The sequence below is a fragment of the Microcaecilia unicolor genome, chromosome 3, assembly GCF_901765095.1.
Source record: "Microcaecilia unicolor chromosome 3, aMicUni1.1, whole genome shotgun sequence".
Taxonomy (NCBI): domain Eukaryota; kingdom Metazoa; phylum Chordata; class Amphibia; order Gymnophiona; family Siphonopidae; genus Microcaecilia; species Microcaecilia unicolor.
The window spans coordinates 9,332,153-9,354,923 of NC_044033.1; the positions used below are offsets into that span (position 1 = coordinate 9,332,153).

At 47.8% G+C, this 22,771-nt stretch overlaps 1 protein-coding gene across 1 annotated transcript in view; it reads left to right on the plus strand.

Annotated features, from left to right (window-relative positions):
• CMTR1 (cap methyltransferase 1) overlaps window positions 1-22,771 on the plus strand; it is a gene marked incomplete at its 3' end in the record, with an annotated part of 151,237 nt that overhangs the window by 9,904 nt on the left and 118,562 nt on the right. The window contains 1 exon segment of the mRNA XM_030195764.1: window positions 16,129-16,263. Within this exon segment, the coding sequence (XP_030051624.1) occupies window positions 16,134-16,263 (130 nt within the window).

Below are 22,771 nucleotides of genomic sequence, written 5' to 3' on the forward strand. Positions count from 1 at the left end.
TTGTTGATCGCTTGAGAGACTGATTCATTAGTAAGGATATCGAAATTAGACCAGCTTCTTTCAGCCAGATATTCCTCTGGAATTGGATCTAAACAATCGAACATTTCGTGGTCGGTGGTCTTAGATAATAATGTGAGTCAAATCTTAATTTTCTCATTGAAGTATTTAGCAAGACTATCTGTTGATGGGGTATCTATAGTAGTTGTAGTGACTGGGGTGGTATTTAGTAGTTTGTTCACTAGCAGAAAAAGTTTGTGCGTATCATTGTAGTCTGGTCCAATTTTGGTTTTGTAGTAAGATCTTTTGGTATGTCGTATAGCATATTTGTATGTCCTTTGTACTTGTTTTCATGCATTTAATGTGTGTTCATCTTTCCTTTTGTTCCATGCTCGTTCGTGTCTCCTAACTTGAGTTTTTAGTTTTTTCAGATCTTCATTAAACCAAGGTATCGAATTTTGTCTTCGTGAGGTTTTTGTTTGTAAAGGTGCTATAATGTCCAGTGTATTTCTGCATCTATTGTCCCAATCTTGTAGATAATTATTCGAGTCTGTTTGTATTGTCTATTCATCCTCGTAAAGCTGGTGCCAGAATGTTGTAGGATCAATTTGGCCTCTTGAGGTGTGAATGTTTTTGGTTATGGCATGAGCCTTTTCTTCGCCATTGTACGTTGGAGGTGAGAATTATTATATAGGGCGCATTATAATCTGTGAAGAAAGTTACGGACACAGGCAGGCAGACGCATAGAATGTTGGAGGTGAGAATTATTATATATATAAGATTTTTCAATTCTCAGTACTCTGGGATTAATACCATCTTGTCCAGGCGATTTTCTGCTCTTCAATTTTGCACCATTACATCTTCCAGGTTTGTAGAGATTTCATTCAGTTTCTCTGACTTTTCAGCTTTGAATTTCTTTTCTTGCACCGGTATCTCGCCCAAACTTCCTCGGTGAAGACCGAAGCAAATAATTAATTAAATCTCTCTGCTATGGCTTTGTCTTCCCTGAGTGCCCCTTTTACCCCTCTGTCTGTCATCTAGTGGTCCAACTGATTCTTTTGAGTGAAGGAGTAGCCTAGTGGTTAGTGCAGTGAACTTTGATCCTGGAGAACTGAGTTCGATTCCCACTGCATCTCCTTGTGACTCTGGGCAAATCACTTAACCCTCCATTGCCCCTGGTACAAAGTATTAGGCAATAACCTTTTTACTTAAGTAACATGTTTTTTCACTGTACTTTTAAGTATTACTACTACTACTATTTAACATTTAAGCATGTATTTATTTTTTACTTTCACCTAGTACTTTGAGCCACATTGGTAGGGTTCATATGAAACAGGTGGGAAATCAGGAGACGAAAGGCAAATTTTGGTTCCAAACAAGGCAACTTTATTGCTAGCAAGTGAACAGCACCGAGTAGCCTCGGGACACTGTGTGTCATAAATCATCTGACGCTTACATTTATACTTCCCTACTGGGCCTGCGCATTTGGCCCCTTACACGTCATACCTGTCATGCGCAGTAAACATCTGTAGTTCTTACAGTACAAAATTGTAGTCCCAGTACGTACACACGTCATAACACTGAAATGATACTGGCAAGAAAAACGAAACTTAGCAGCTTATTCTTCACACACACACAATGCTCCTTTCTAGCACAGGAGATAAGGTTCGGCTCAGGAATGCAGGGGGGTGTCAGCACCCTCCAAGGTCGTCTATTCAGATGGCGTTGCTACAGGCAAGCTGGTCTTGTATAGGCCTTGCTAACTACTGTTACAAGCTATATGTCTAATAGCCCTGCATTCTGTGTTTTCATTAGTAAACAGCAACTTCTTTCATTAGTAAACAGTAAAACTGGATAAGGCACAAATGTCCAGTGCAGTAATAAGGTGTGGCCAAACAGCCAAAAGCAGAGGTAGAGTGCATAAGTAAAAGTCCATCAGTAGGCACAAAACATGAGATTGTCCTGTTGCTCAGTAGTATTCAGGTAGTACCGTTCCACTCCTTCATTCCCCCCTTTTGATACTTGAACATCCATTCTGGTGGAGAGTATCACCTCCATGAACCCTGAAAAGGAAAGAAAGGACAAGGATAGTTAGCGAGGGAGGCAACAAGCGAGCCCTAAGCCCTTGCGCAGCCGGTGGTTGATTCGCCGGGGTTGAGACGGAGGGCCCCTAGTGGAATCCCCCCCCCCTTTGTAGCCGGTCTTTTGCTGGCACAAGGGTGATGGCCCATTGAGTGACTCAGGGGGTTCAAAGTGCACATCAGCCACAAGGTGCTTCATCGTCAGCTTCATCAGACTGGGGAATGGGGGAGTACATCTGGAGAGCCATAAGTTGGGCAGCAGCACGGCGGTCAGCGATGCTTTCCATGGTGGAGCGGAGACACCTGAAAACTAAGGGGAGAGACAAAGGTATTATTAGGCAAGACAGCAAGAACAGGCCACCCATGACGAGGAGGCCTTGCAGGCTCCCGGAGGTTGGGAGCCAGCTGGTGAGGGAGGAAGTCCAATCCCACGCACTGTTCCAGGTCTGGACGGGGACGTGGGCTAGTTTGACCATCCGGTCAGTTATCTCCCTGATGACATGGCTCTGGTCATCAATCTGTAAGCAGCAATTACTGAGGTTAAACTTGCCACACACCCCGCCCTCCTGGGCTAAGAGGTAGTCAAGAGCCAAGCGATTTTGGTAGACGGCGGTAATGAGCTTAGTGTTCTGTCGAGCTAGGATATTGAGGGCCAGGGCAGAATCGTTAGTGAGGATTTCGAGTACGGCCTGTAGACGAATAATGCGATTCAGCATGTAGATAGGGGTGCGGTACCCGTATGTACCATCCTCAGCCCATGTGGCCGGTCCATAGTAGTGAATGATACGTTCAGGCGGCCACTCGTTGTCCTTCCAGTCTCCAATCTGGACTTTGGGCTTGATGATTGGGAAAGACCGTTTTCGTCGGGTAGGGTTATCAGGCCCCTTTTCCACGTATAGGGGGATTCCCAAAGTTTCGCCGACTTGTATGGGCAGAAGGAAAAAACTAGGTCGGACCGTGCCCAAGAGGCAGGTACCGTACCAGCGGGTCGGGAGTTGTTCATAGGCCCTGCGTCCGCAGATATAGTAGTAGCCCGCCGGGGCTACCCACTTGAGGGAGGCGTTCCCTCCGTATGTCCATGTCGTGTTTAAGGTGGGTTCTGTCCAGATAGGCTCCGGGGCGGGCAGGTTGTCCGTTTGCCACCAGGTCGTCCGGCTGCCATTATACTGAAGAACCCCCGTACAAGCAGAGTCTCCCACTGGTACAGAGTAACGCTTCGATGGCGCTCGACTAGCGCAGAGGGTACCTATGATATTTGTTCTCAGGGCCCATTCGTACGGCTTCGGTCGTTGGGGAAAGGTAATGTTAGTGGTGTTGAGTGCATCCCATGTGTGTTGTCGGATCTCTCTCGCTTCCCAGGGCCATTGTTCACCCATGTCGGTGCCTCCACAGACGAAACAGTTGGCAATTCCGAGGGAGAGGGCGATGTTTTCAGCCAAATTGAGGAACATATTTCGGGCTTCTGGGGAGATGGGGAATTTAGTCTCGGTCTGCTCAGCACGAGCAATTTCATCAAATACGTCTTGGTAGCCGACAACAGTAGTCTGGTAGTGCGTAGGAGGCTTCGTTTCGAGACTCTGATATATGGTAATATATGTCAACGGATCCATTCCTCCGCCGTCAATGCCGAGGCCCCACGTTCCTCTCCAGGGCATGTCGTGTCCTCGGATGGGCCAGTCTAGGGACACATAGTTACCAGAACCTCGACGAAATTCGCCCAGGCCGGCGCATCCGGCATATCCTCCTCCCGTATAAGCACATACTCGGTCCCAGCCCGAGGCTCGAGTGTCGCCGGCGCATGGGAGCCACACCCACGGGGAGCAGCATCTCATGTCTGGACTGAAGGGGCAGACATATTTGTGGTCCTTAACGTATGCCTCTCGCCAACTCTGGCTACCACACTTGCGAGACCAAGGGTGCTTGTCCATGGCGGCACAGACGTCGAAGGTGAGGGTTGCTACAGTTTGGATGCCTCCGACAAGGATACGAGTAGAATTAATGTAATACAGAATGCCATCTCCCTCGACTCCCGGAGGTCCGGCCACATACGCAGGTAGTCCTACGCTGAGGGTGATATTGTAGTATCTTGGTTTGGTAGGGCTGTGGCAGATAGTGAGATTTCCTTGGAGGCATCTGTGGAACTGTTGGAGGCCATTCGGAGTGATGAGGGCGCAAGTCGGGAGAAACTGGCAATCGCCTTCCGGGGGCTGCGTCTGGTGAATGAGGGTAGTGACCAGGTGATATCCTCCCTCTATACGGTGGCGCACGAGGCGCAAACATTCAGTGCAATTCAGGCTCAGGGTGGCAGGATAATAGCTCGGAGCTGCACACAGGAGAAGGAAGATGGTCAGCATTATATATGTGGTGGGAGGTATCCGAGCTTTTGCAGCAAGAAGATAATGAGGCCCACGATGATGGCTGCGATAAAGAGAGAGCCAAAAACGCAGTGGGTCCAGAAACTGAGTTCCTGTTGCTGGGCAGGCATGAATCTGGTGGTTCACGTCTTTCTTAGAGTCAGCCGTAATGGAGCGTCAGGATGTTGGTGCGCAGTCCAACGCTTCAGGGTGCTGCTAGTGGGAGCAGCAGGCTTCAATCGGGTCCAATGTATCCACACTGGGCTTCCTGCAATTTTAACAGCGGTGGAGGTCGTTAGGAGAACAAGGGAGGGCCCCTTCCATTTTGGCTTTAGGCAGTCAGATTCATCCCACTCTTTTACCCAGACCTCGTCTCCCACCCTGAACCTGTGCGTAGGATTGGTGAGGACCAAGGGAGCTACTCTTTCAGTGTACTGCTGGATATCTTGCACTACCTGGTGTAAGGCTCTCATCTGTTTCACTAAGGAACTCTCACCCTGTATCTGCAAGGAGTCGGGAAAGGAGGGTAGTGGTGGAGGCCTAGCATACATCATCTCGTAGGGAGTAAGGCCGGTAGCCTTGGGGGTACACCTAAGATGCAGCAAGGCCAGTGGAAGCAGGTCGGGCCATTTGGCTTTTGCTTCTTGGCATAGCTTGGCTAGCTGGTTCTTCAGGGATCGGTTAGCCCTCTCCACTACTCCACTGCTTTGGGGTCTCCAGGCACAATGCAACTTCCAATCGAGGCCCAGTCTGGTACTGAGCTGTTGTGTTACTTCGCTAGCGAAGGCGGGACCGTTGTCAGAGTTTATTTGCTTGGGGAGGCCGTATCTGGGTAGGATTTGATGAAGCAGTAGGGAGGTGACTTCTTTAGCCATTTCCGTTCTAGTAGGCTGGGCTTCAATCCATCCGGTGTAGGTACACACGGCGACGAGGATAGCTTTGTAGCCGCGCGCCGGGGGCATGTGTGTGAAGTCAATCTGGCACACGTGGAAAGGGCTGGTGCCTCGGAGAACATGTCCTGGCATAGGGCCGGGCCCCGTTCGAGGGTTGTTCCGGGCACAAGTCGTGCATCGGCTGGAAGCGTTTTTGGTCCACAGGGATAGTTTGTTGATGTAGTAGGTCTTCTCAAGTAAACGCCCCAGAGCGTCCCTTCCCAGGTGTGTGCGGTCGTGAGCCTCCTTGGCCACCGTCCAGGCCAAGGCTTCGGGGATCCATATGCGCCCATCCTGTAGTATCCACCAGCCGTTGCGTGACTGTAGACCCTCTTGTTGGGCCCATTCCGTTTCTTGGGGGGTGTAAATAGGGGTCTCCGTAGGGAGCTGGACGACGAGTACGGGGTCAGGAGGGTGAGAGGAGTAGGGGAGCTGACTTGCCCTTTTTGCAGCGTCGTCTGCCCGCTGATTTCCCCGGGCGATAGGGTCCGTTCTTCCAGTGTGGGCCCTGCAGTGCATCACAGCCACCTTCTTCGGCTTCCATACCGACTCGAGTAATTGGCAGATCTCAGCGGCATTTGCAAGTCCTTTCCCTTCAGCTGTTAGAAATCCCCTCTCCTTGTACAAGGCTCCGTGCACCTGGAGGGTGAGGAAAGCGTATTTGGAGTCGGTGTAAATGTTGACAACTTTTCCTTCGGCCCACAGGAGGGCTCTGGTGAGGGCGATTAGCTCCGCTTTCTGGGCTGATGTTCCGGGTGTCAGAGCCATAGCCTCGATCACATGGTCCTCAGATACCACCGCATAGCCAGCTCTTCGAATTCCCTCTATCACCTGGCTGCTTCCATCGGTAAAAAGGGTGATGCCCCCTTGCCAGGGTTGATCCTTCAGATCAGGTCTGCTCGAGTGCACAGTGGCCATTACCTCTTCACAGTCGTGGAGTGGTGGTTCAGGGGCCGGAAGGAGGGTGGCAGGATTGAGGTTGGTCGTGTCCAGGATCCGCACCTCCGGATTCTCGCACAGGAGGGCTTGGTATTTGACCAATCGGGAGTTGGTCATCCATCTGGGTCCGTGGCTCTCGAGTAGGCCGCGGATGGTGTGGGGTGTGGTCACAAAAAGTGTTTGGCCGAATGTGAGTTTATTGGCCTCGTGTATCAGGAGACAAGCAGCCGCAATGCTTCGTAGGCAGCCCGGCCATCCTCGTGCCACGTTGTCCATGCTCTTGGAGAGGTATGCTACAGGGCGTTGCCAGGTACCGACCAGTTGGGTGAGGACTCCAAGTGCCAATCCCTTCTTTTCGTCGATGAACAAGTGGAACGGCTTAGTCACATCTGGCAGTCCGAGCGCTGGTGGGGCCGCAAGGGCATCCTTAAGGTCCTGAAGGGCTTTCAGTTCGCTTTTCTCCCACCGGAGATCTTGGCCCTCGAGTTCAGGTCCTTTCAGTTTGGCGTACAAGTCTTGGGTCAGGACAGCAAAATTGATAATCCAAATGCGGCAATATCCAGCGGCTCCGAGGAGTGCCCGTAGTTCCTTCTTATTTGCAGGAGTGGGTTGGTTGCGGATGGCTTGGGTTCGGGGGATACCGAGCCTTCGGGTTCCTTCTCGGAGGCGAAACCCCAGATACTCGACTTCGATCTCGCATATCTGTGCCTTCTTGCGACTGGCCCGGTACCCCTGGGCTTCCAGGGTCTTCAAGAGGTAAAGGGTGGCTTCTGCACAGTCCGTGTACGTTTCTCGGGCCACCAACAGGTCATCCACGTATTGGACGACCGGCCCATACTCGTCCTGATACGTCTTCAGGTCCTGGGCGAGTTGGTCGCCGAAGAGGGTAGGCGAGTTCTTGAACCCCTGGGGAAGACGGGTCCATGTATATTGCTGCTTGGTTCCTGTCTGCAAGTCTTCCCACGTGAAGGCAAACAACTTTTGGCTGTCGACAGCAAGGGGGATGGAGAAGAAGGCGTCCTTCAAATCAATGACACTGTACCACTTGGTCTGAGATGGCACTTGGGCTAGGATGGAGTATGGATTTGGTACGAGGGCAACTATGTCGGCTACCTGGTTGTTGACTTTCCTCAGGTCCTGGACGGGTCTGTACTCGGATGTTCCTGGTTTCTTAACGGGCAACAATGGGGTGTTCCATGCGGATCTGATTGGTTTAAGGACTCCTTGTTGAAGGAGTTTCTGTAGATGTGTATGCATACTATGCCGGGCTGCATAGGGGATGTGGTATTGTCCTTGGTTGACAACTTGAGCATTTGGTTTGAGCTCAATCCAGATGGGGATAGCGTTAACGGCCAGTCCGCCGGGGTTCAATTCTGCCCATACATCAGGCACTTCATCCATTATGGCTCGCCTCTGCTGGGCGAAAGGGGTGTTCTGGTCGTAACGGCAGTCGCCGGGTCCTACAGTTGGGGGAACGTGTAGTCTCCATTCCTCTCTTACTGGACAGATAAGGGTCACTGGCCGATCTTCAAAGCGAGCTTCCACTTCACCCGTGGTTTTGAACTTCAAGGTGGCCTGAAGCTTACAGAGTAGGTCTCGACCAATCAAGGGGACCGGGCATCCAGGGATGTGTATGAACTGATGGGACACCATCGTCCCTCCGATCTGGACTTGGCGCTCTTTGAGGAGGGGGGCCGCAAGGGATTTCCCGGAGGCTCCCACAATTGGTATAGTTTCTTTCGTGGCTGGGGCTATGGCTGTGGTGATAACAGATCGCTGGGCCCCTGTGTCTAGTAAGGCCTTCATAGATTCTGTCCCCACCCGAATTTCCACCAGAGGGTCAGTGGGGACTCTGCCCTCCCGGTCTCTTCATGCTGTGCCGTCTCGGGTAGCGTCCACAGCCATCTGCCATTCCCTCCGGTCATCCCGTCCTCTCTCTCTTCGGCCCCTTCCACGGCCTCGCCTAGGGGCCCCCGTGCGGTCGCCGGTCTCCTCCTCTCTCTGCCGGTCCCATGATTCCTCTTCTCTCGGGTTGTCCCGTATCTCCTCTGGGCAATCAGCCCACCAGTGTCCTTCTTGTCGGCAATTTGCACACTGGTTACGCCCTATGGGGGACCGCGTTCCTCTTGTTCTCCTGCCCCTCCCCTTTGGTCTAGACCTCATTCGTTCTTCCAGCACCGTGGCCAAGACATCTGCCTTCTCCCGCATCCGTCTGGTCGATTCCTTCCGGGCCTCCACCTTCTCCTCCTGGTCGCGATATCCGAATACGCGATCAGCTATAGCTTTCAGTTGGCTTAGGCTCATCCCTTCGAACCCCTCCGTTCTCTGTAGCTTTCTTCGTATATCCGGTGCTGACTGGCTAACAAAACTCATAACCACGGTTGGGAGGTTCTTAGGGTCTTCGGGATTTATCGGGCTGTGCCTTCTGAATGCTTCCATAAGTCGTTCAAGGAAGTCCCCTGGACTCTCGTCCTTTTGTTGGACTACACTGTGGATTTTTCCCATGTTGGTAACCTTCTGCTTCCCCTTCTTTAAGGCGGCCAGGTACGCCTGTTGGTATCGGCGGATAAAGGTTTGGCCTTCGGCGGTTCGGTAATCCCACGTGGGGGCAGCGATGGGCGCCTCCGTTTCTAGTAGGTTCTGTAAATTGGCATGGGCCGGATTCGCATCCCGGATGGCTTGCTCCATATTTTGTTGTAAAAGGCGGCGTTCTTCAGAGGTCAGGATGTGGGCACTCAACTGCCTAAGGTCGGCCCAAGTTGGATTGTAGCTGTATATAATGCCTTCCACCAGCTCTATCAGCTGCTCGGGTTTCTGGTCGTAGGACGGCCCATGGAACTTCCAGTTATACAAGTCGGCACTTGAGAAGGGAACGTGGCTATAGACTGTCGATTCGATGGGCTGGCCCCCCCCCTTCTGCCGGGTTAGGGGTATAGGTGGTGGACTGTCGGACCGGGAATAAGTGAGAGGTTTCCCCCTTTCGGCTGGACGGAAGGGCCTGTTGCGGACTCGATTGGGGAAACCGAGTAATATTCTTCACAACCCGTTTACTCTTCCGTGTGGTTGCGAGGCCAGGTGACTCAGGTGAGGCTGGGCGGGACGTCTCCCCGGCATCCGACTCTGACCCGGAAGTCCCGGCTAGGCCCGTAAGGTCAGGGTACATAGGAGCATAGGGCGGCGGCGCAATGTCGTCTTCGTATGCTTCCGCCGTAGCAAGTATCGGGGCTTTTGGAGGCTTCTTCTCGGCCGAACCCTGAACTTTCCCTGCGGTTTTCTTTGGGGGTTTCTTCCTAGAAAGTGTGTTGGTAGTACTGGGCGTAGTTCCTGCCTTAACTCTGGTAGCAGGGGGCGTGGCCTCAGTGGCTTCAGTGCTAGGGGCGGTAGGCCGTATGGGGGCGGTCCCTGCGGCCTTCGGGACGGCAGCGGTTGCCGAGCTTTGGAGAGCGAAGGCATGGGTCGGCAGGGTTCTAAGTTTGGTTTTCCGGCCTTTTCTCTGCTTTACCAACATAAGGGCGGCCTTTTCTACCTTCCGTTGGGCCCAAGCCGGCGGATCCCGGACTACATCCAACCACGCTTCTATGTATGGAATGTCCTCGGGACAGCCGGGGTTTCCCTCAATTATAACAATATTCATGACCGCCGCCACTTTTTCATACTCGAATGACCCTTCCGGGGGCCATCCAGCAATTCCTAGCCCTGGCCACATAAATTGACATCTCTGTATCATCCCGGCCCTGCTACATTTATCTAGGTCGAACACTTCGCTAAAGTGTTCCGCCATTAAATCTAACGGTGAAGACCCACCCCCGCCCATCCTAACCTGAGTGCCAGAGGACAGGTGACGGACAAAGGGGGAAAGGGGAGGTGGAGGAGTAAGGGGTCTCGTTCCACCAGACACAGAAGGGTCAACACTCGGCCTGACCAGGACGCGGTCGCCCGGCCTGGAACTGCAAGCCCACTCACACACTTTCATACGCCACAAGAAACCCCCCCGTTCGTTCGCCGCTCGGTTTCGTCGCCGGAGCCTAGTGAGTTTCGGGACCTAGTCGGATACCAATAGTCCGTATTAGTCACTGGCTGAAAGAGGGTGATCACGCCTCTTCTTCGGTCCTTACTGGGCCGGTCACTACGTAGAGTATACTCGCCTGTCCGCCGGGGTCGCAGGCCGCGCCGTCGTGCGCTTCTCCCTGAAATAGAAAAGGTGCCTTGTCGGAACCACACAGCCCCCTCTACAGTCAGGCAGAGTTGATCGGCCCTCCTCCGGGAGATGGACGCTGAAATCAGCGGTGGCCACTCACCACCTCCTCGGGTGGGAATCGATGACCCGATCCGACTGCAGTGGGGGAGGGGAAGAATATAATCCGATTCCCCTTTCTACTTCTGTCCCCTGGGTCGCCAATGAAACAGGTGGGAAATCAGGAGACGAAAGGCAAATTTTGGTTCCAAACAAGGCAACTTTATTGCTAGCAAGTGAACAGCACCGAGTAGCCTCGGGACACTGTGTGTCATAAATCATCTGACGCTTACATTTATACTTCCCTACTGGGCCTGCGCATTTGGCCCCTTACACGTCATACCTGTCATGCGCAGTAAACATCTGTAGTTCTTACAGTACAAAATTGTAGTCCCAGTACGTACACACGTCATAACACTGAAATGATACTGGCAAGAAAAACGAAACTTAGCAGCTTATTCTTCACACACACACAATGCTCCTTTCTAGCACAGGAGATAAGGTTCGGCTCAGGAATGCAGGGGGGTGTCAGCACCCTCCAAGGTCGTCTATTCAGATGGCGTTGCTACAGGCAAGCTGGTCTTGTATAGGCCTTGCTAACTACTGTTACAAGCTATATGTCTAATAGCCCTGCATTCTGTGTTTTCATTAGTAAACAGCAACTTCTTTCATTAGTAAACAGTAAAACTGGATAAGGCACAAATGTCCAGTGCAGTAATAAGGTGTGGCCAAACAGCCAAAAGCAGAGGTAGAGTGCATAAGTAAAAGTCCATCAGTAGGCACAAAACATGAGATTGTCCTGTTGCTCAGTAGTATTCAGGTAGTACCGTTCCACTCCTTCACATATGCATCTACTCAAACAGGCTCTGTTGTCCTGGTGGACTCCCAAGTTGCAGAATGTTGAGTTGGGACCTAGTCCTGAGCTATCTCAAGGGCCAGCTTTCCTGGTGGCACCATTGGAGAAGAATCCCTCTGGATCCCTTAGACTGGGTAGTGGTGATAATGGATGCTAGTCTTTTGGGCTGGAGAGCCCACTGTCTCAGTCAGGTGGCTGGTCACTTCTGGAATCATCATAATTGATAAATCACCTAGAAGGGAGAGCCATTCGTTTGGCTCTCCTCTTTTTTTTCCCCTGTTGGAGCGGTTGGTGATTTGGGTGATGTCAGACAGTGCCGAGGTGGTGGCTTATATCTTCAAGCAAGGAGTTACCAGAAGTGCAGCAGTAGCTCAAGAGGTCTCACAGCTGTGTGGTTGGGCTGAATCTCATTTTCTGGCTCTTTGTGGCACACATTGCAAGGACAAAAAAAACAGATGAGTGGACTTTCTCACTTATGAGATACTGGATCCGGGAGAGTGGGAGTTTCTATTCAGACTGTAGTGAAAGTGGTGTAATTTTTCTACTTGATCAATCTTTCTTCCTGTTTTCAAGGTGGACAAAAAGCAGGGTCATGGGAGAATGCTTCATAAGTTGGATGCTTGCAGAACGCTTCTTTGCTATCTGGAGGTCCCCAGTAGCTTCAGAAGATTGGACAATTTATTTGCACTTTTCAGAGGCCCGTGTAAGGGACAAGCAGCAACTATTACCTGTTGGATTAAAGTTGCAATTGAGTTGGCATACATTTCCAACCACAAGGTGGATACAGAAAGCCTTGGATCTCATTCAGTGATGTTACAAGTGCTTTCTTGGAAGGAGGACAAGATATCTGTAGGGCAGCAGCCTGGTTGTTGCTGCATTCCTTTTTAAAAATACTACAGGATCGATGTTTTGGCTCAGAAAATAATGGCACTGGCAGTATGGTCATGAAGGTGGCCATGTCTTCTTTCCCTGAAGGATAAACTTTTGGTACATCCCATTAGTTTGGACTGGTCTAGAAAGATAAGGAAAGTGAAATTCTTGCCTGTTAATTTCCTTTCCTTGAGTCTTGCTAGATCAGTCCAGTGCCCCTCCTGAGAAGACTGTGGCCCTGGGATATCTGAGCTTTCCCGGCACAGGCAGCTCCTTGTGACTCTGGGCAAGTCACTTAACCCTCCACTGCCTACCGCATTGAGCCTGCCATGAGTGGGAAAGCGCGGGGTACAAATGTAACAAAAATAAATAAAAATAAAAATTCCCTGCTCATATTTCTGACTGTATACATACCTTCGTACATGTGTATCTAAATACACTCTCTGAGTTTCAGAAGAAACTATACAAAGCTTGTTTTCTACATAACTGTCAAAACTTGACTTATTTCAATAAAATTTTGGATACATCATCCTGAATAAATTTGCAATAAGCCTACACACACGCCAGCCACCTCGCCTAAGTGGCGACACTGCACTACCTAGTTCTCCAACTGTCACGATGTTTTCTTCAGTGTGAACTGACTGGGCCCTGCTGCTTCCTGACTAGCTTCAAAACATCCCCCCCTCCACCTCTTTTCTGGAAACTCTTGACCCAGTCAATGAGAAGCATAACTTTTCTCCAGATACAATTTTTAATTAGGATCAGATCTTCCTGCCTGGAAACCACGGTAACTCTGTTAAAAGCAACATGGCATCTGCATGTATCATGACTTTAATTGCTAAGTGGTGGTAACGTTTAAGTGAGGTAGCCGGTGTGAGTGTAACGCTTATTGCAAACTTATTCAGGATAATATATCCCAAATTGTATTGAAATTGTTCAAATTTTGACAGTTATGCAGAAAACAAGCATGTATAAGTTTATTTTTATTTTTGAAATATATATGTACTAGTAAAAGAGGCCCGTTTCTGAGCAAATGAAACGGGCGCTAGCAAGGTTTTCGTCGCCAACACCCCCCCTCCCTCCCTGGCCAACCCCTTCGTTGTTCTGCCATTGCTCCGCCCCCAGCGTCATGATGTTTGACGCGAGGGCGGGGCCCAGAGCGATTTCCCCCGCCTCCCTCCCTACCTCTTCGTTGTTCTGCCATAGCTCCGCCCTCGAGGGCGGGGCCCGGAGCGATTCCCCCCCCCTGCCTCCCTCCCTACCTCTTCGTTGTTCTGCCATAGCTCCGCCCTCGAGGGTGGGGCCCAGAGCGATTTTGGTGGCTTCACCACCACGAACCTTCGAACCTTTTTGAAGGAAGTCAGGGCTTGGCTTCACTGACGTCAGTGTCCTCAGAACGTTGAGGGTGAGTTTTATTATAGTAGATGTGTGTGTGTGTGTGTATGTATGTAAAGTTTGATTACTGTGAGTGTTCTTTTTTCATTTTTTGGTTGACCTATTTAATTTTGCTTTGACATGGGCATACTGAATTGTTTCAGGCCACACATCTCCTTATAGCGTTGAGGATACCAGAATATTCAGATTTCTCTGCCTCTCATTTACTGGTGTGAGAACACAACCCATTGATCTGGGCTGGTCTAGCAGGACTCAAAGAGAAAATTAGGAAGTAAGAATGATTTAACCATATCTCTTTTTGAGATGTGATGACCAGAATTGCAAACAGTATTCAAGGTATGGTCTCACCACGGAGCCATAGAAACATTATGATATTCTTTCTTTTATTCTCTATTCCTTTCCTAAGAATTCTTAACAAACTGTTTGCTTTTCTGGCTGCTGCTGCCGCACACTGGACAAAAGATTTCAATAAAAAAAAAAATTATTATGAAGGCATCACAATATAAAAGGAATATCCAGACTTAGAGTAGCCAGCATATCTGTTCCCTTCTCCACTACTGCCAACTCCAGACTTCGCGCCTTCTGTCTCGCTGCACCCTACGCCTGGAATAAACTTCCTGAGCCCCTACGTCTTGCCCCATCCTTGGCCACCTTTAAATCTAGACTGAAAGCCCACCTCTTTGACATTGCTTTTGACTTGTAACCACTCGCCCCCACCTACCCTCCTCTCTCCTCTTTTCTCTACACATTAATTGATTTGCTTGCTTTATTTTTGTCTATTAGATTGTAAGCTCTTTGAGCAGGGACTGTCTTTCTTCTATGTTTGTGCAGCGCTGCGTACGCCTTGTAGCGCTATAGAAATGCTAAATAATAGTAGTAATCTGTTCCCTTCTCCACTACTGCCAACTCCAGACTTTGTGCCTTCTGTCTCGCTGCACCCTATGCCTGGAATAAACTTCCTGAGCCCCTACGTCTTGCCCCATCCTTGGCCACCTTTAAATCTAGACTGAAAGCCCACCTCTTTAACATTGCTTTTGACTTGTAACCACTTGTAACCACTCGCCTCCACCTACCCTCCTCTCTTCCTTCCCGTTCACATTAATTGATTTGATTTGCTTACTTTATTTATTTTTTGTCTATTAGATTGTAAGCTCTTTGAGCAGGGACTGTCTTTCTTCTATGTTTGTGCAGCGCTGCGTATGCCTTGTAGCGCTATAGAAATGCTAAATAGTAGTAGTAGTAGTCTCTTGTAACCAGAGCTAATATTGTGATGTCATAATGCCTCAGTCCACCAATAAGAGCCAACCTCATCAGTGATGTCACAATGGCTTGATTGTCCTATACTTGGCTCTCTTTTATTACATAGCTCTTTGAGCAGGGACTGTCTTTCTTCTATGTTTGTGCAGCGCTGCGTACGCCTTGTAGCGCTATAGAAATGCTAAATAATAGTAGTAGTAAAGGTACAACAAATCCAAGACAAGGTTCACATTTTGTTTTGATTGTTATTAATATCCATCCCATCCACCCAACCCCCTCCCCCCACACTAAAGCCAAAGCAGAAAAAAAAAAAAAAAGAAATAACAGGAAGGAGAATCCTGGGGTGAGGGGCATAGGAGCCAACTTTTCAAAATTATTGGTGGTGCTAAGCCCAATGGAAATAACCCCTCCCTGGACACAGGTGAGGGGAATGTAGGTGAGCCTCCAAAGTGGGCCATGAGGGCTCTTTTAAATAGCAACAGAAGCCCTTCAGTTTTGGGGGTTTTTTTTTCATGTTGCTGTAGCTGGGGAATGTGCAATGTTCTTGTCATGGTAACATGAACAATTTACTTGTGAAATTTAGTTACAGGATGCAGATGAGTCAGGAGCTCATTGCATCCCATTGCTACGTTTTGCGAAAAAAAAATGTGCCCTAACCCATGAAAATACATGAGGGCTTATAGCAATAATTGCAAATTTGTGACCATTTCTGGCTAAAGTGTCAGATCCAAAATGTTGAGAGTGGCCAGTTTTTCATGTCATGGGTCCATAAGCAGTATGAAAAAGGTACATGTTTGAACTTCTGCAAGTTTAATTTTTTTCACATAAAAGGATGGGTTTGAACTGCTGTATTACAAATTATTTGCTCTAACAGAATTAATTAAAACCCTCTTTTTTTTTTTTTTTGTTTCTGGAAAATTTAGTTACCTTTTCCCAGAGTTGGTCACATTTTAGTCTTAAACTGAAGCATACAGGTTAGATTTTCAAAAGATCTGACTTGCACGTGCAGTGCTTACTGTGTTTACCTTGTACACAATGAGGCATATTTTCAAAGCACTTTGGGAGGCTAAGTTCCATAGGTTTCTATGGAACTTTGGGAGGCTAAGTGCTTTGAAAATGAGCCTCAATGCGTTAGAATGAAAGTAATTTTTACACTTCCCACTTTTGAAATAGGGGGATATTCACTGAATGCTACTATTTATTGTTCTTGTAGTAACAATGAAGCGAAGATTAGATTCTGAACCCCAAAGCAGTCACACCAATAAGAAGAAAAGATTTGAAGAGCTGGGACTGAATCTAAGTTCCACATCTGATGACGATGTACAGTGCAATAATCATATTACTCAAGGTAAAGATGATAAAAGAAGCCACATAGGGTGAGTTGTGCTTATTTGAGGGACAGGAATGAAACACACCGTGGTGTTATTCTGAGTTTGTTGTTTCATTGGGTTTTAGGTGAGCTCCCACCTGGATAATTCCCACTGGACAGTTCTCACCCACTAATTTACCCTCTGGATAATTACCACCTAAGTCAGTTTCCCCTTAACCAATTCCCACCTCTCCAGCAAGGACAGCCCCCTCCCTCCCCATAACATCTATACTGCCAAATATACTTCTGTATAAGAAGAAATTACTACCTAATGCCAGCAAATCCTTTACTAAACATATGAAACAGTAATGAAATAACAAAAATGAAAATACAGAATTACCAAAAATAAGATATAATTAACTAAGTCAACTTTAATCAGGGCTTGACAAACCGAAGGGACCAGGTCGCCAAGGCAACTAAAAACTTGGGAACCTGGTGTCTTAAGTTTGCAACCCTGAGCAGAAGCACAGCAAGCAGTAAAGGAGAGGCATCTGCACGCTTCCCACCTTCTCCACGCCCCCAGTGCTGCACTTCTGACTCGGGAGTTGGTGCAGGCTTGCGCGCATCTACACGCATTCAGCTCCCCCACCCCTGCAGCCCCACACCAGCGTTGATAGGTGTGTGGAAAGAGCCACTTCCTATATGCTTAGCGTCAGGCAGCAGAGGAAGCAGCTGTGGCCTGACGCACAGCTGCTCTTTCCATACATCTCTTATCAGCACTGGTCTGGGGCTGCGTGGTGGGGGGACAGGCAGAAACAAGATGGAGTGTCTGTGTGCCTGAGTGGTGATGGGGAGGCAGGAGGTGGATGTCTGTTTGCCTGGGTGCTGGTGGTGGTGGGGGAGGGGGCAGGGAGTGATTGTGTGTCCGGGTAGTGGTGGTGGGAGGAGGCAGGGGCGGTTGTCAGTGTGCCTGAGTGGTGGTGGTGGTGGTGGGGGAGGCAGGGGCGGTTGTCAGTGTGCCTGGATGGTGGTGGGAGGTGTATATAATTAGGTCTGCCTCACCCATTTGGGCAGCGGAAGCCATGGGCTCTCTGTACTATCCTAGAGAGAACTGCAAATCCCCTCTAGATGCTTAATTACCCCAATCCTGTATCTGCGCATGGCAGGTCTGCATAGACCAGGCTATAGCTAGGTCTGTAATTAGAAAGGAACCCAGTATTCAGTAGATATAATAAGATAGTTTATTACAATCTTACCAATAGCAGTACAAGCAAATCAGACAGTCACATGGTGGAACAGCATTACATGGCACGTCCTCTCTCTCTCTAGCCTTCTGGAGTCTTCCTTCTCTGTTCTCCTTCTCCTCTTGTGTGATCTAATACTCTCCAGACTGGTCCTTATATACCATTTTGGCCCTATTCATTTCAATGGACCCCAGTCTTTCTCACTAGGGCTCTTGTTTCTTATCAGTTGATCAGAATGACTTCACATGTTCCCAAACCTTCCTCTAGCCCCCCCCCCCCCCCTTTGGATGTTCTCACCCGGGGTGCAGCTGACCCAGTACATAACCATAGCAACTCTTGCTCATGACGTCTTGCAGGTGCCAGTCTCAGGATTGTTTATAGAGTAGATTGCCCCCACCCTTGCCAGTTCTCAATGACCTCATCTCAGCACTTGCCACAGTAAAATGTAACTGTGTCAAAGGTGATCTCTGATTCTTACAAGCTAGCTCTCTTTTGTATCAGAGATGATTTTGATTTAAAGAACCCTAGCTCTTATTATGAGCCATTGGCCTGTATTTTACTGAGAGCAGGGGCTAGCATAACTCTTCAGAGGGAGGCAGGAAGTGAGGTGGGAAATTGTTAGGGGGGATTTGACCTAGATGGGAACTGACAAGAGGGCAATTGTATGGGGGGAATTGTCCAGATGGTTACTCACTGGATACCGTTTTACTAGACCTGTTTGGAGAAAGATAGTTAAGCATTTTGCATCTGAACCTGTTATGCTGTCCCTCTCTCAAACATCTGCATATCTTCATGGACATAGCGCTAGTTTGATGAACTAGTGAGAGAGACTATAAAACCATTGGCAATCCAGCCTATGGAAGATGTAGCTGGTGAATACAGGCAAGATTCAGGGATTGGGCCAAAGCGCAGACAGCCTGTATTTGTCATTTTGTTTTGCGGTTTTTCCTTTCTGTTTTCCTATTCAGATTTATAGAGACATATATATATTTTTTCCTTTTTAGATAGACTTTCGCACTGCTATTTATACTGCATACTGTGTAATTTTGCAATTCTTTCTTTTCATGCTTTTATAATCCTTGTTTTGCAAAAACATTTTATTACTACATATGTATGCAAGCTTTTTTAGTCATTCTATATATGTTATGAATTTTCTTGTTTATATATTTTATCATGTATTCATACATTTTTTGTGCATATTGTTTTTTGTATATTGGTTTTTTATGTATATTTATTTACCGGTTGTCATTAAAATTTTTAGAGGCAGGAACTATTGCCGAAACACAGTGCTATGTCGAGTCTACTTTAATAAAGGACCCATTTCTTACATTTTCTTCTCGTCTCCTTTGGTTTTTGGAAGAGTCTTGTTGATTACGCTACTCCTTTGCTTCTGTATTGCTCTCACCATAGTGGATCCAGTTTCTTTACCCTGGTGGTTGATCCCTGGAGGGGGGCATGACAGGGGTGGAGAATAGGTGTGGATGCACTATTCAGCTAGCACACTAACATAAGCGTACACTAATTGAATAATGGAGCTTTAACACGGGAGCATTTACTGTCTCCAAAATAGGAGGCGGTAAGTGCATCTGTGTTAATTTTTTTAAAGGGCCGCACGCTAATTCCAATTTTACGACTGCACTAGAAAGGGGCTTAGTGCATGGGAAAAACTCACATAAGGGTCCACTAAGCCCACTTCTTAACGCAGCCTAGTAAAAGGGGCCTTTAAGCTTTGTGGGCAAAACATACACTGTTGTATAATTACCTAAGTGACTTGAAATGCAGAGATTTCCCCCCCCCCCCCCTTTTTTTTTTTTTGATGCCCCGTCTTTGCTCCTAAAGCTAACTGGCTAATAGAGGTTCTCACTGTCTAGAGCAACTAGCTTAATTACCAGTAGTCCCTTTTCAATGGATCATAACACATGTCTGAACATGTTCTGTCCTGAGCTGACAGGTATCTGGATGATATATTTTCAGCACATCTCTAGCAATAAGACTGCCTAGGTTTACCATATTTACCCTAAGGAAAAAGGACACATGCTCTGCCCCTGTAACACCCCTGCCCCATCACACCCCCGTCCCACACTGTCACTTTGACCCCTCTCCTAAAGAAAGCCAGATTCCCTCTTTCTCCCCCCATGTATATCCCCTCCCCAATTTTCCAGCATCCCTTCACCCACATGCCTCCATTCACTACCCCTCCTGTACCTTATTGTAGTGCCCGGGCTAGTGGCTTCTTCGGGGCAGGAAAGAGCCCCCTTTTTCCTGCCCGGCGTGGCTGTAGACATCTCTTGCTCCTGGCACCAATTCAAAATGGCTGCTGAGAGTTCAAGCAGCGGCCTGTAAGATTTCTGCAGAATTCTCGCCGCGTAAACTCTCGGCAGCCATTTTGAAGCAGCACCAGGAGCAAGACAGTCTGCAGACGCGCCAGGCAGGAAAGAGGGGGCTCTTTCCTTCCCCAAAGAGATCACTAGACCACCAGGGCACCACACTTCAAGGTGTAAAGGAGGGGAGGGGAGGATAGGTCGCCTGCCTGCCCGCTCGTCCGCAAATCCGGACAAGCAGGCAGGCTGGTAAAACCCGCCTAGATGCCTGGCCGTGTCCTCAAAAAGAGGACATGTCCAGGTAAAACTGGACGAATGGTAAACCTAAGCCTGCCTGAAGAAAAGTCTCTTTATATAGCAAAGAAAAGTGTAAGCATTCTTCAAAAAGAGGCTCATTTGAAGCAGATTAGGGCAATATGCTTTAATTAGTCCCATTTGTAGCTTTCTTTGTGGTCACTGCCTTCATTCACTTGGTGTTAACAGAGTAATTGCCTTCTAAGGATTTGCTTTCCAGCATTATTGAGAAGAATCATTACCAAGGACATGTGAGGTCAACACTGTGGGGCATACAAAGATTACACTCTTGTTGAGGTAATCTAAGTATGAATTATGGAAAAAAAAGAAATGAGCACACAATTCTGGAAAGCACTGCCTCGCAACCTAAAGACGATCTATGAATTAACCAACTTCCGCAAACTACTGAAGACCCATCTCTTCAACAAGACATATCACAAAGAACAACACATGTGAAATCCCCACATGTATCCAGAACGGTCTTATAATGTTTTCTTGTTATTTCGCTACTATGCTTTATTCATTATCATGTAACCCAAAATACCTCTGTAATACTAAATGTCTATTCTCTTCTTATTTCCACTATTCATGATGTATTGTAAGCCACATTGAGCCTGCAAAGAGGTGGGAAAATGTGGGATACAAATGCAACAAATAAATAAACAAACAAATACAAAGATTATACTCTTGTTGAGGTAATTTAAGTATGAATTATGGAAAAAAAAGAAACAGCAGCACTTTAGTATTAAAAGTATACTGCTTGGAAAGTAACGATGTTCCCTTTAGCTATAGATCTAAATCCTCAGAATTATACTAAGAAATACTGATACAACACCCCAAGCTATTTAAAAAATAGATTGCTTGCTTATTTACATAGCAGCAAGAACAAATTGGAAAGGCAAGAATAATGACAAAGATGATACTATCATGAATACAGCTCAGAGCAAATGCACATCAGACCCTAAGGTAGGCTTCTAGTATAGCCACATCCTAGCCTAATAGCACTACACAGCAATTACATGGCAGCTATACAACTTGGATGGAGATGGCATAAGACGTCCAGCAGGTGGCAGAGTGTTCCTCGGGCAGGTCTGTTAGCAAGCAGAGCAGGCAGCTGCACTTAACAGATCAGATGCAAAGCAAACAGCCCTTTGCCTCGGTTATGAGCCTCTTTTATGCAGAAACTGCAGGCTGCAGCTGGGTTGGTGACGTAATTCCTGGCCTTGTCGATGCACAACAGCTTTGTCTCTGATATTGCGGGGCCACAATATTGTCCCGCTGGCACCGTGCTGAAGGGGCACCTTAACCATGAAGTCACTGTTCCAGTAAACAATTTGCATTCCTTGGGAGAAAAGGAACCTCAAAGTCTGGAACAACAGGTTTTTAAATTCCCCCTTGTGGTGATGTAATGTGGTTGTTATTCTCCTTGTTCACCGTCAGCCTTGGTAATGTTTTGCAGTGCCCTTGCTGACTGCACACAAGTCTGAGGCCTAACAAGCAACAGGCCTTGGCAGTGCAAGATGAAGATAGCCAGAGTCTGTATATGTAAAGTCAGGTTAGGGATGCTGTATACTGCTATATATATATATATTGTTTAGCCTACCCCTCTATAGACCCCCGTGGGATCCCTCCACACGGAGGTGTACAGAGGGTCTGGTCTTCGAATATCTTTCTAACCGCCTCCCTGAATTCCAATGACACCCCTTCCCATGGGTATTGGTGCTGGGGAGGCATCAGAAGGCGCAGTTCAAATCTTATTCCCATGACCACAGCTTTCTGTCTCTTTGGATCTAAGTGAATCTTTGGCCATTTATGTTCCCACATATATGCTATCAGAAATCAACCCTAATTGATTCAGTGTGGAATCTTACTCGTATGTGGAGTATTTTGTAGAACAAATGACAGGTAAAGAATGAATAGAAATAAAGACAGAAATAGTTTGCCGAAATAATGTATTTATTCTTACCAAAATTAAGACATCAATCTGGTACATTCATCGGACAGATTCTAGGTTCAACTGGACAGAGCCTTGCCGTCGGAGAAGCGTTGGGGAATGTTCCAAAAATCTGTCTAATTCTCATCTCTTTTATAGGAGCTGGTCTCAATACAAGTCTATGGCAAGACACTTTTTTTTCCTTAATCTTGCATAACCTCTGAATCATACTTTACAACCGGTCAGGTGCCCATCTTTCCGTTTTAGCTATTGCAAGTTATTGTGCAATTTCCCTTTTTGTCAACATCTCCCTAGATACGGACATCCAAACATCCAAACATGGACAAATCTGTCTCATATCATCTTGTGATCTGGGTGCCATCTTATAAAGACAGACTCCGTGTTATGAACCAATCTTCTTATCATTTCTGTCTTTAATTTCTGCATCATGTGTGTTACACTCAATTTGGAAGTTGCACCAGGTTTCATTAGGACTCACCAAGCAGTCCTGCTCTTGCAGGCTCTCTGCTATAAGGCCATCAGCTTGTTATCAGGCCTAGTCAGTGCTTTTCAGCTGTTCAAAGCTATGTAGCTTGGCCCACCACTATTCCAGTGGATAGGTCTTAAGCTAGAACACATATTAACTTGCAGGAAAAGCACGTCCTTGCTCAGCCAGTCATAGATTTTTAAACCTAGCTGGTATTTTTACAGCCTGAGTCCTAAAATCTGGCCTTCCACCCTTCCGGTGGGCATCC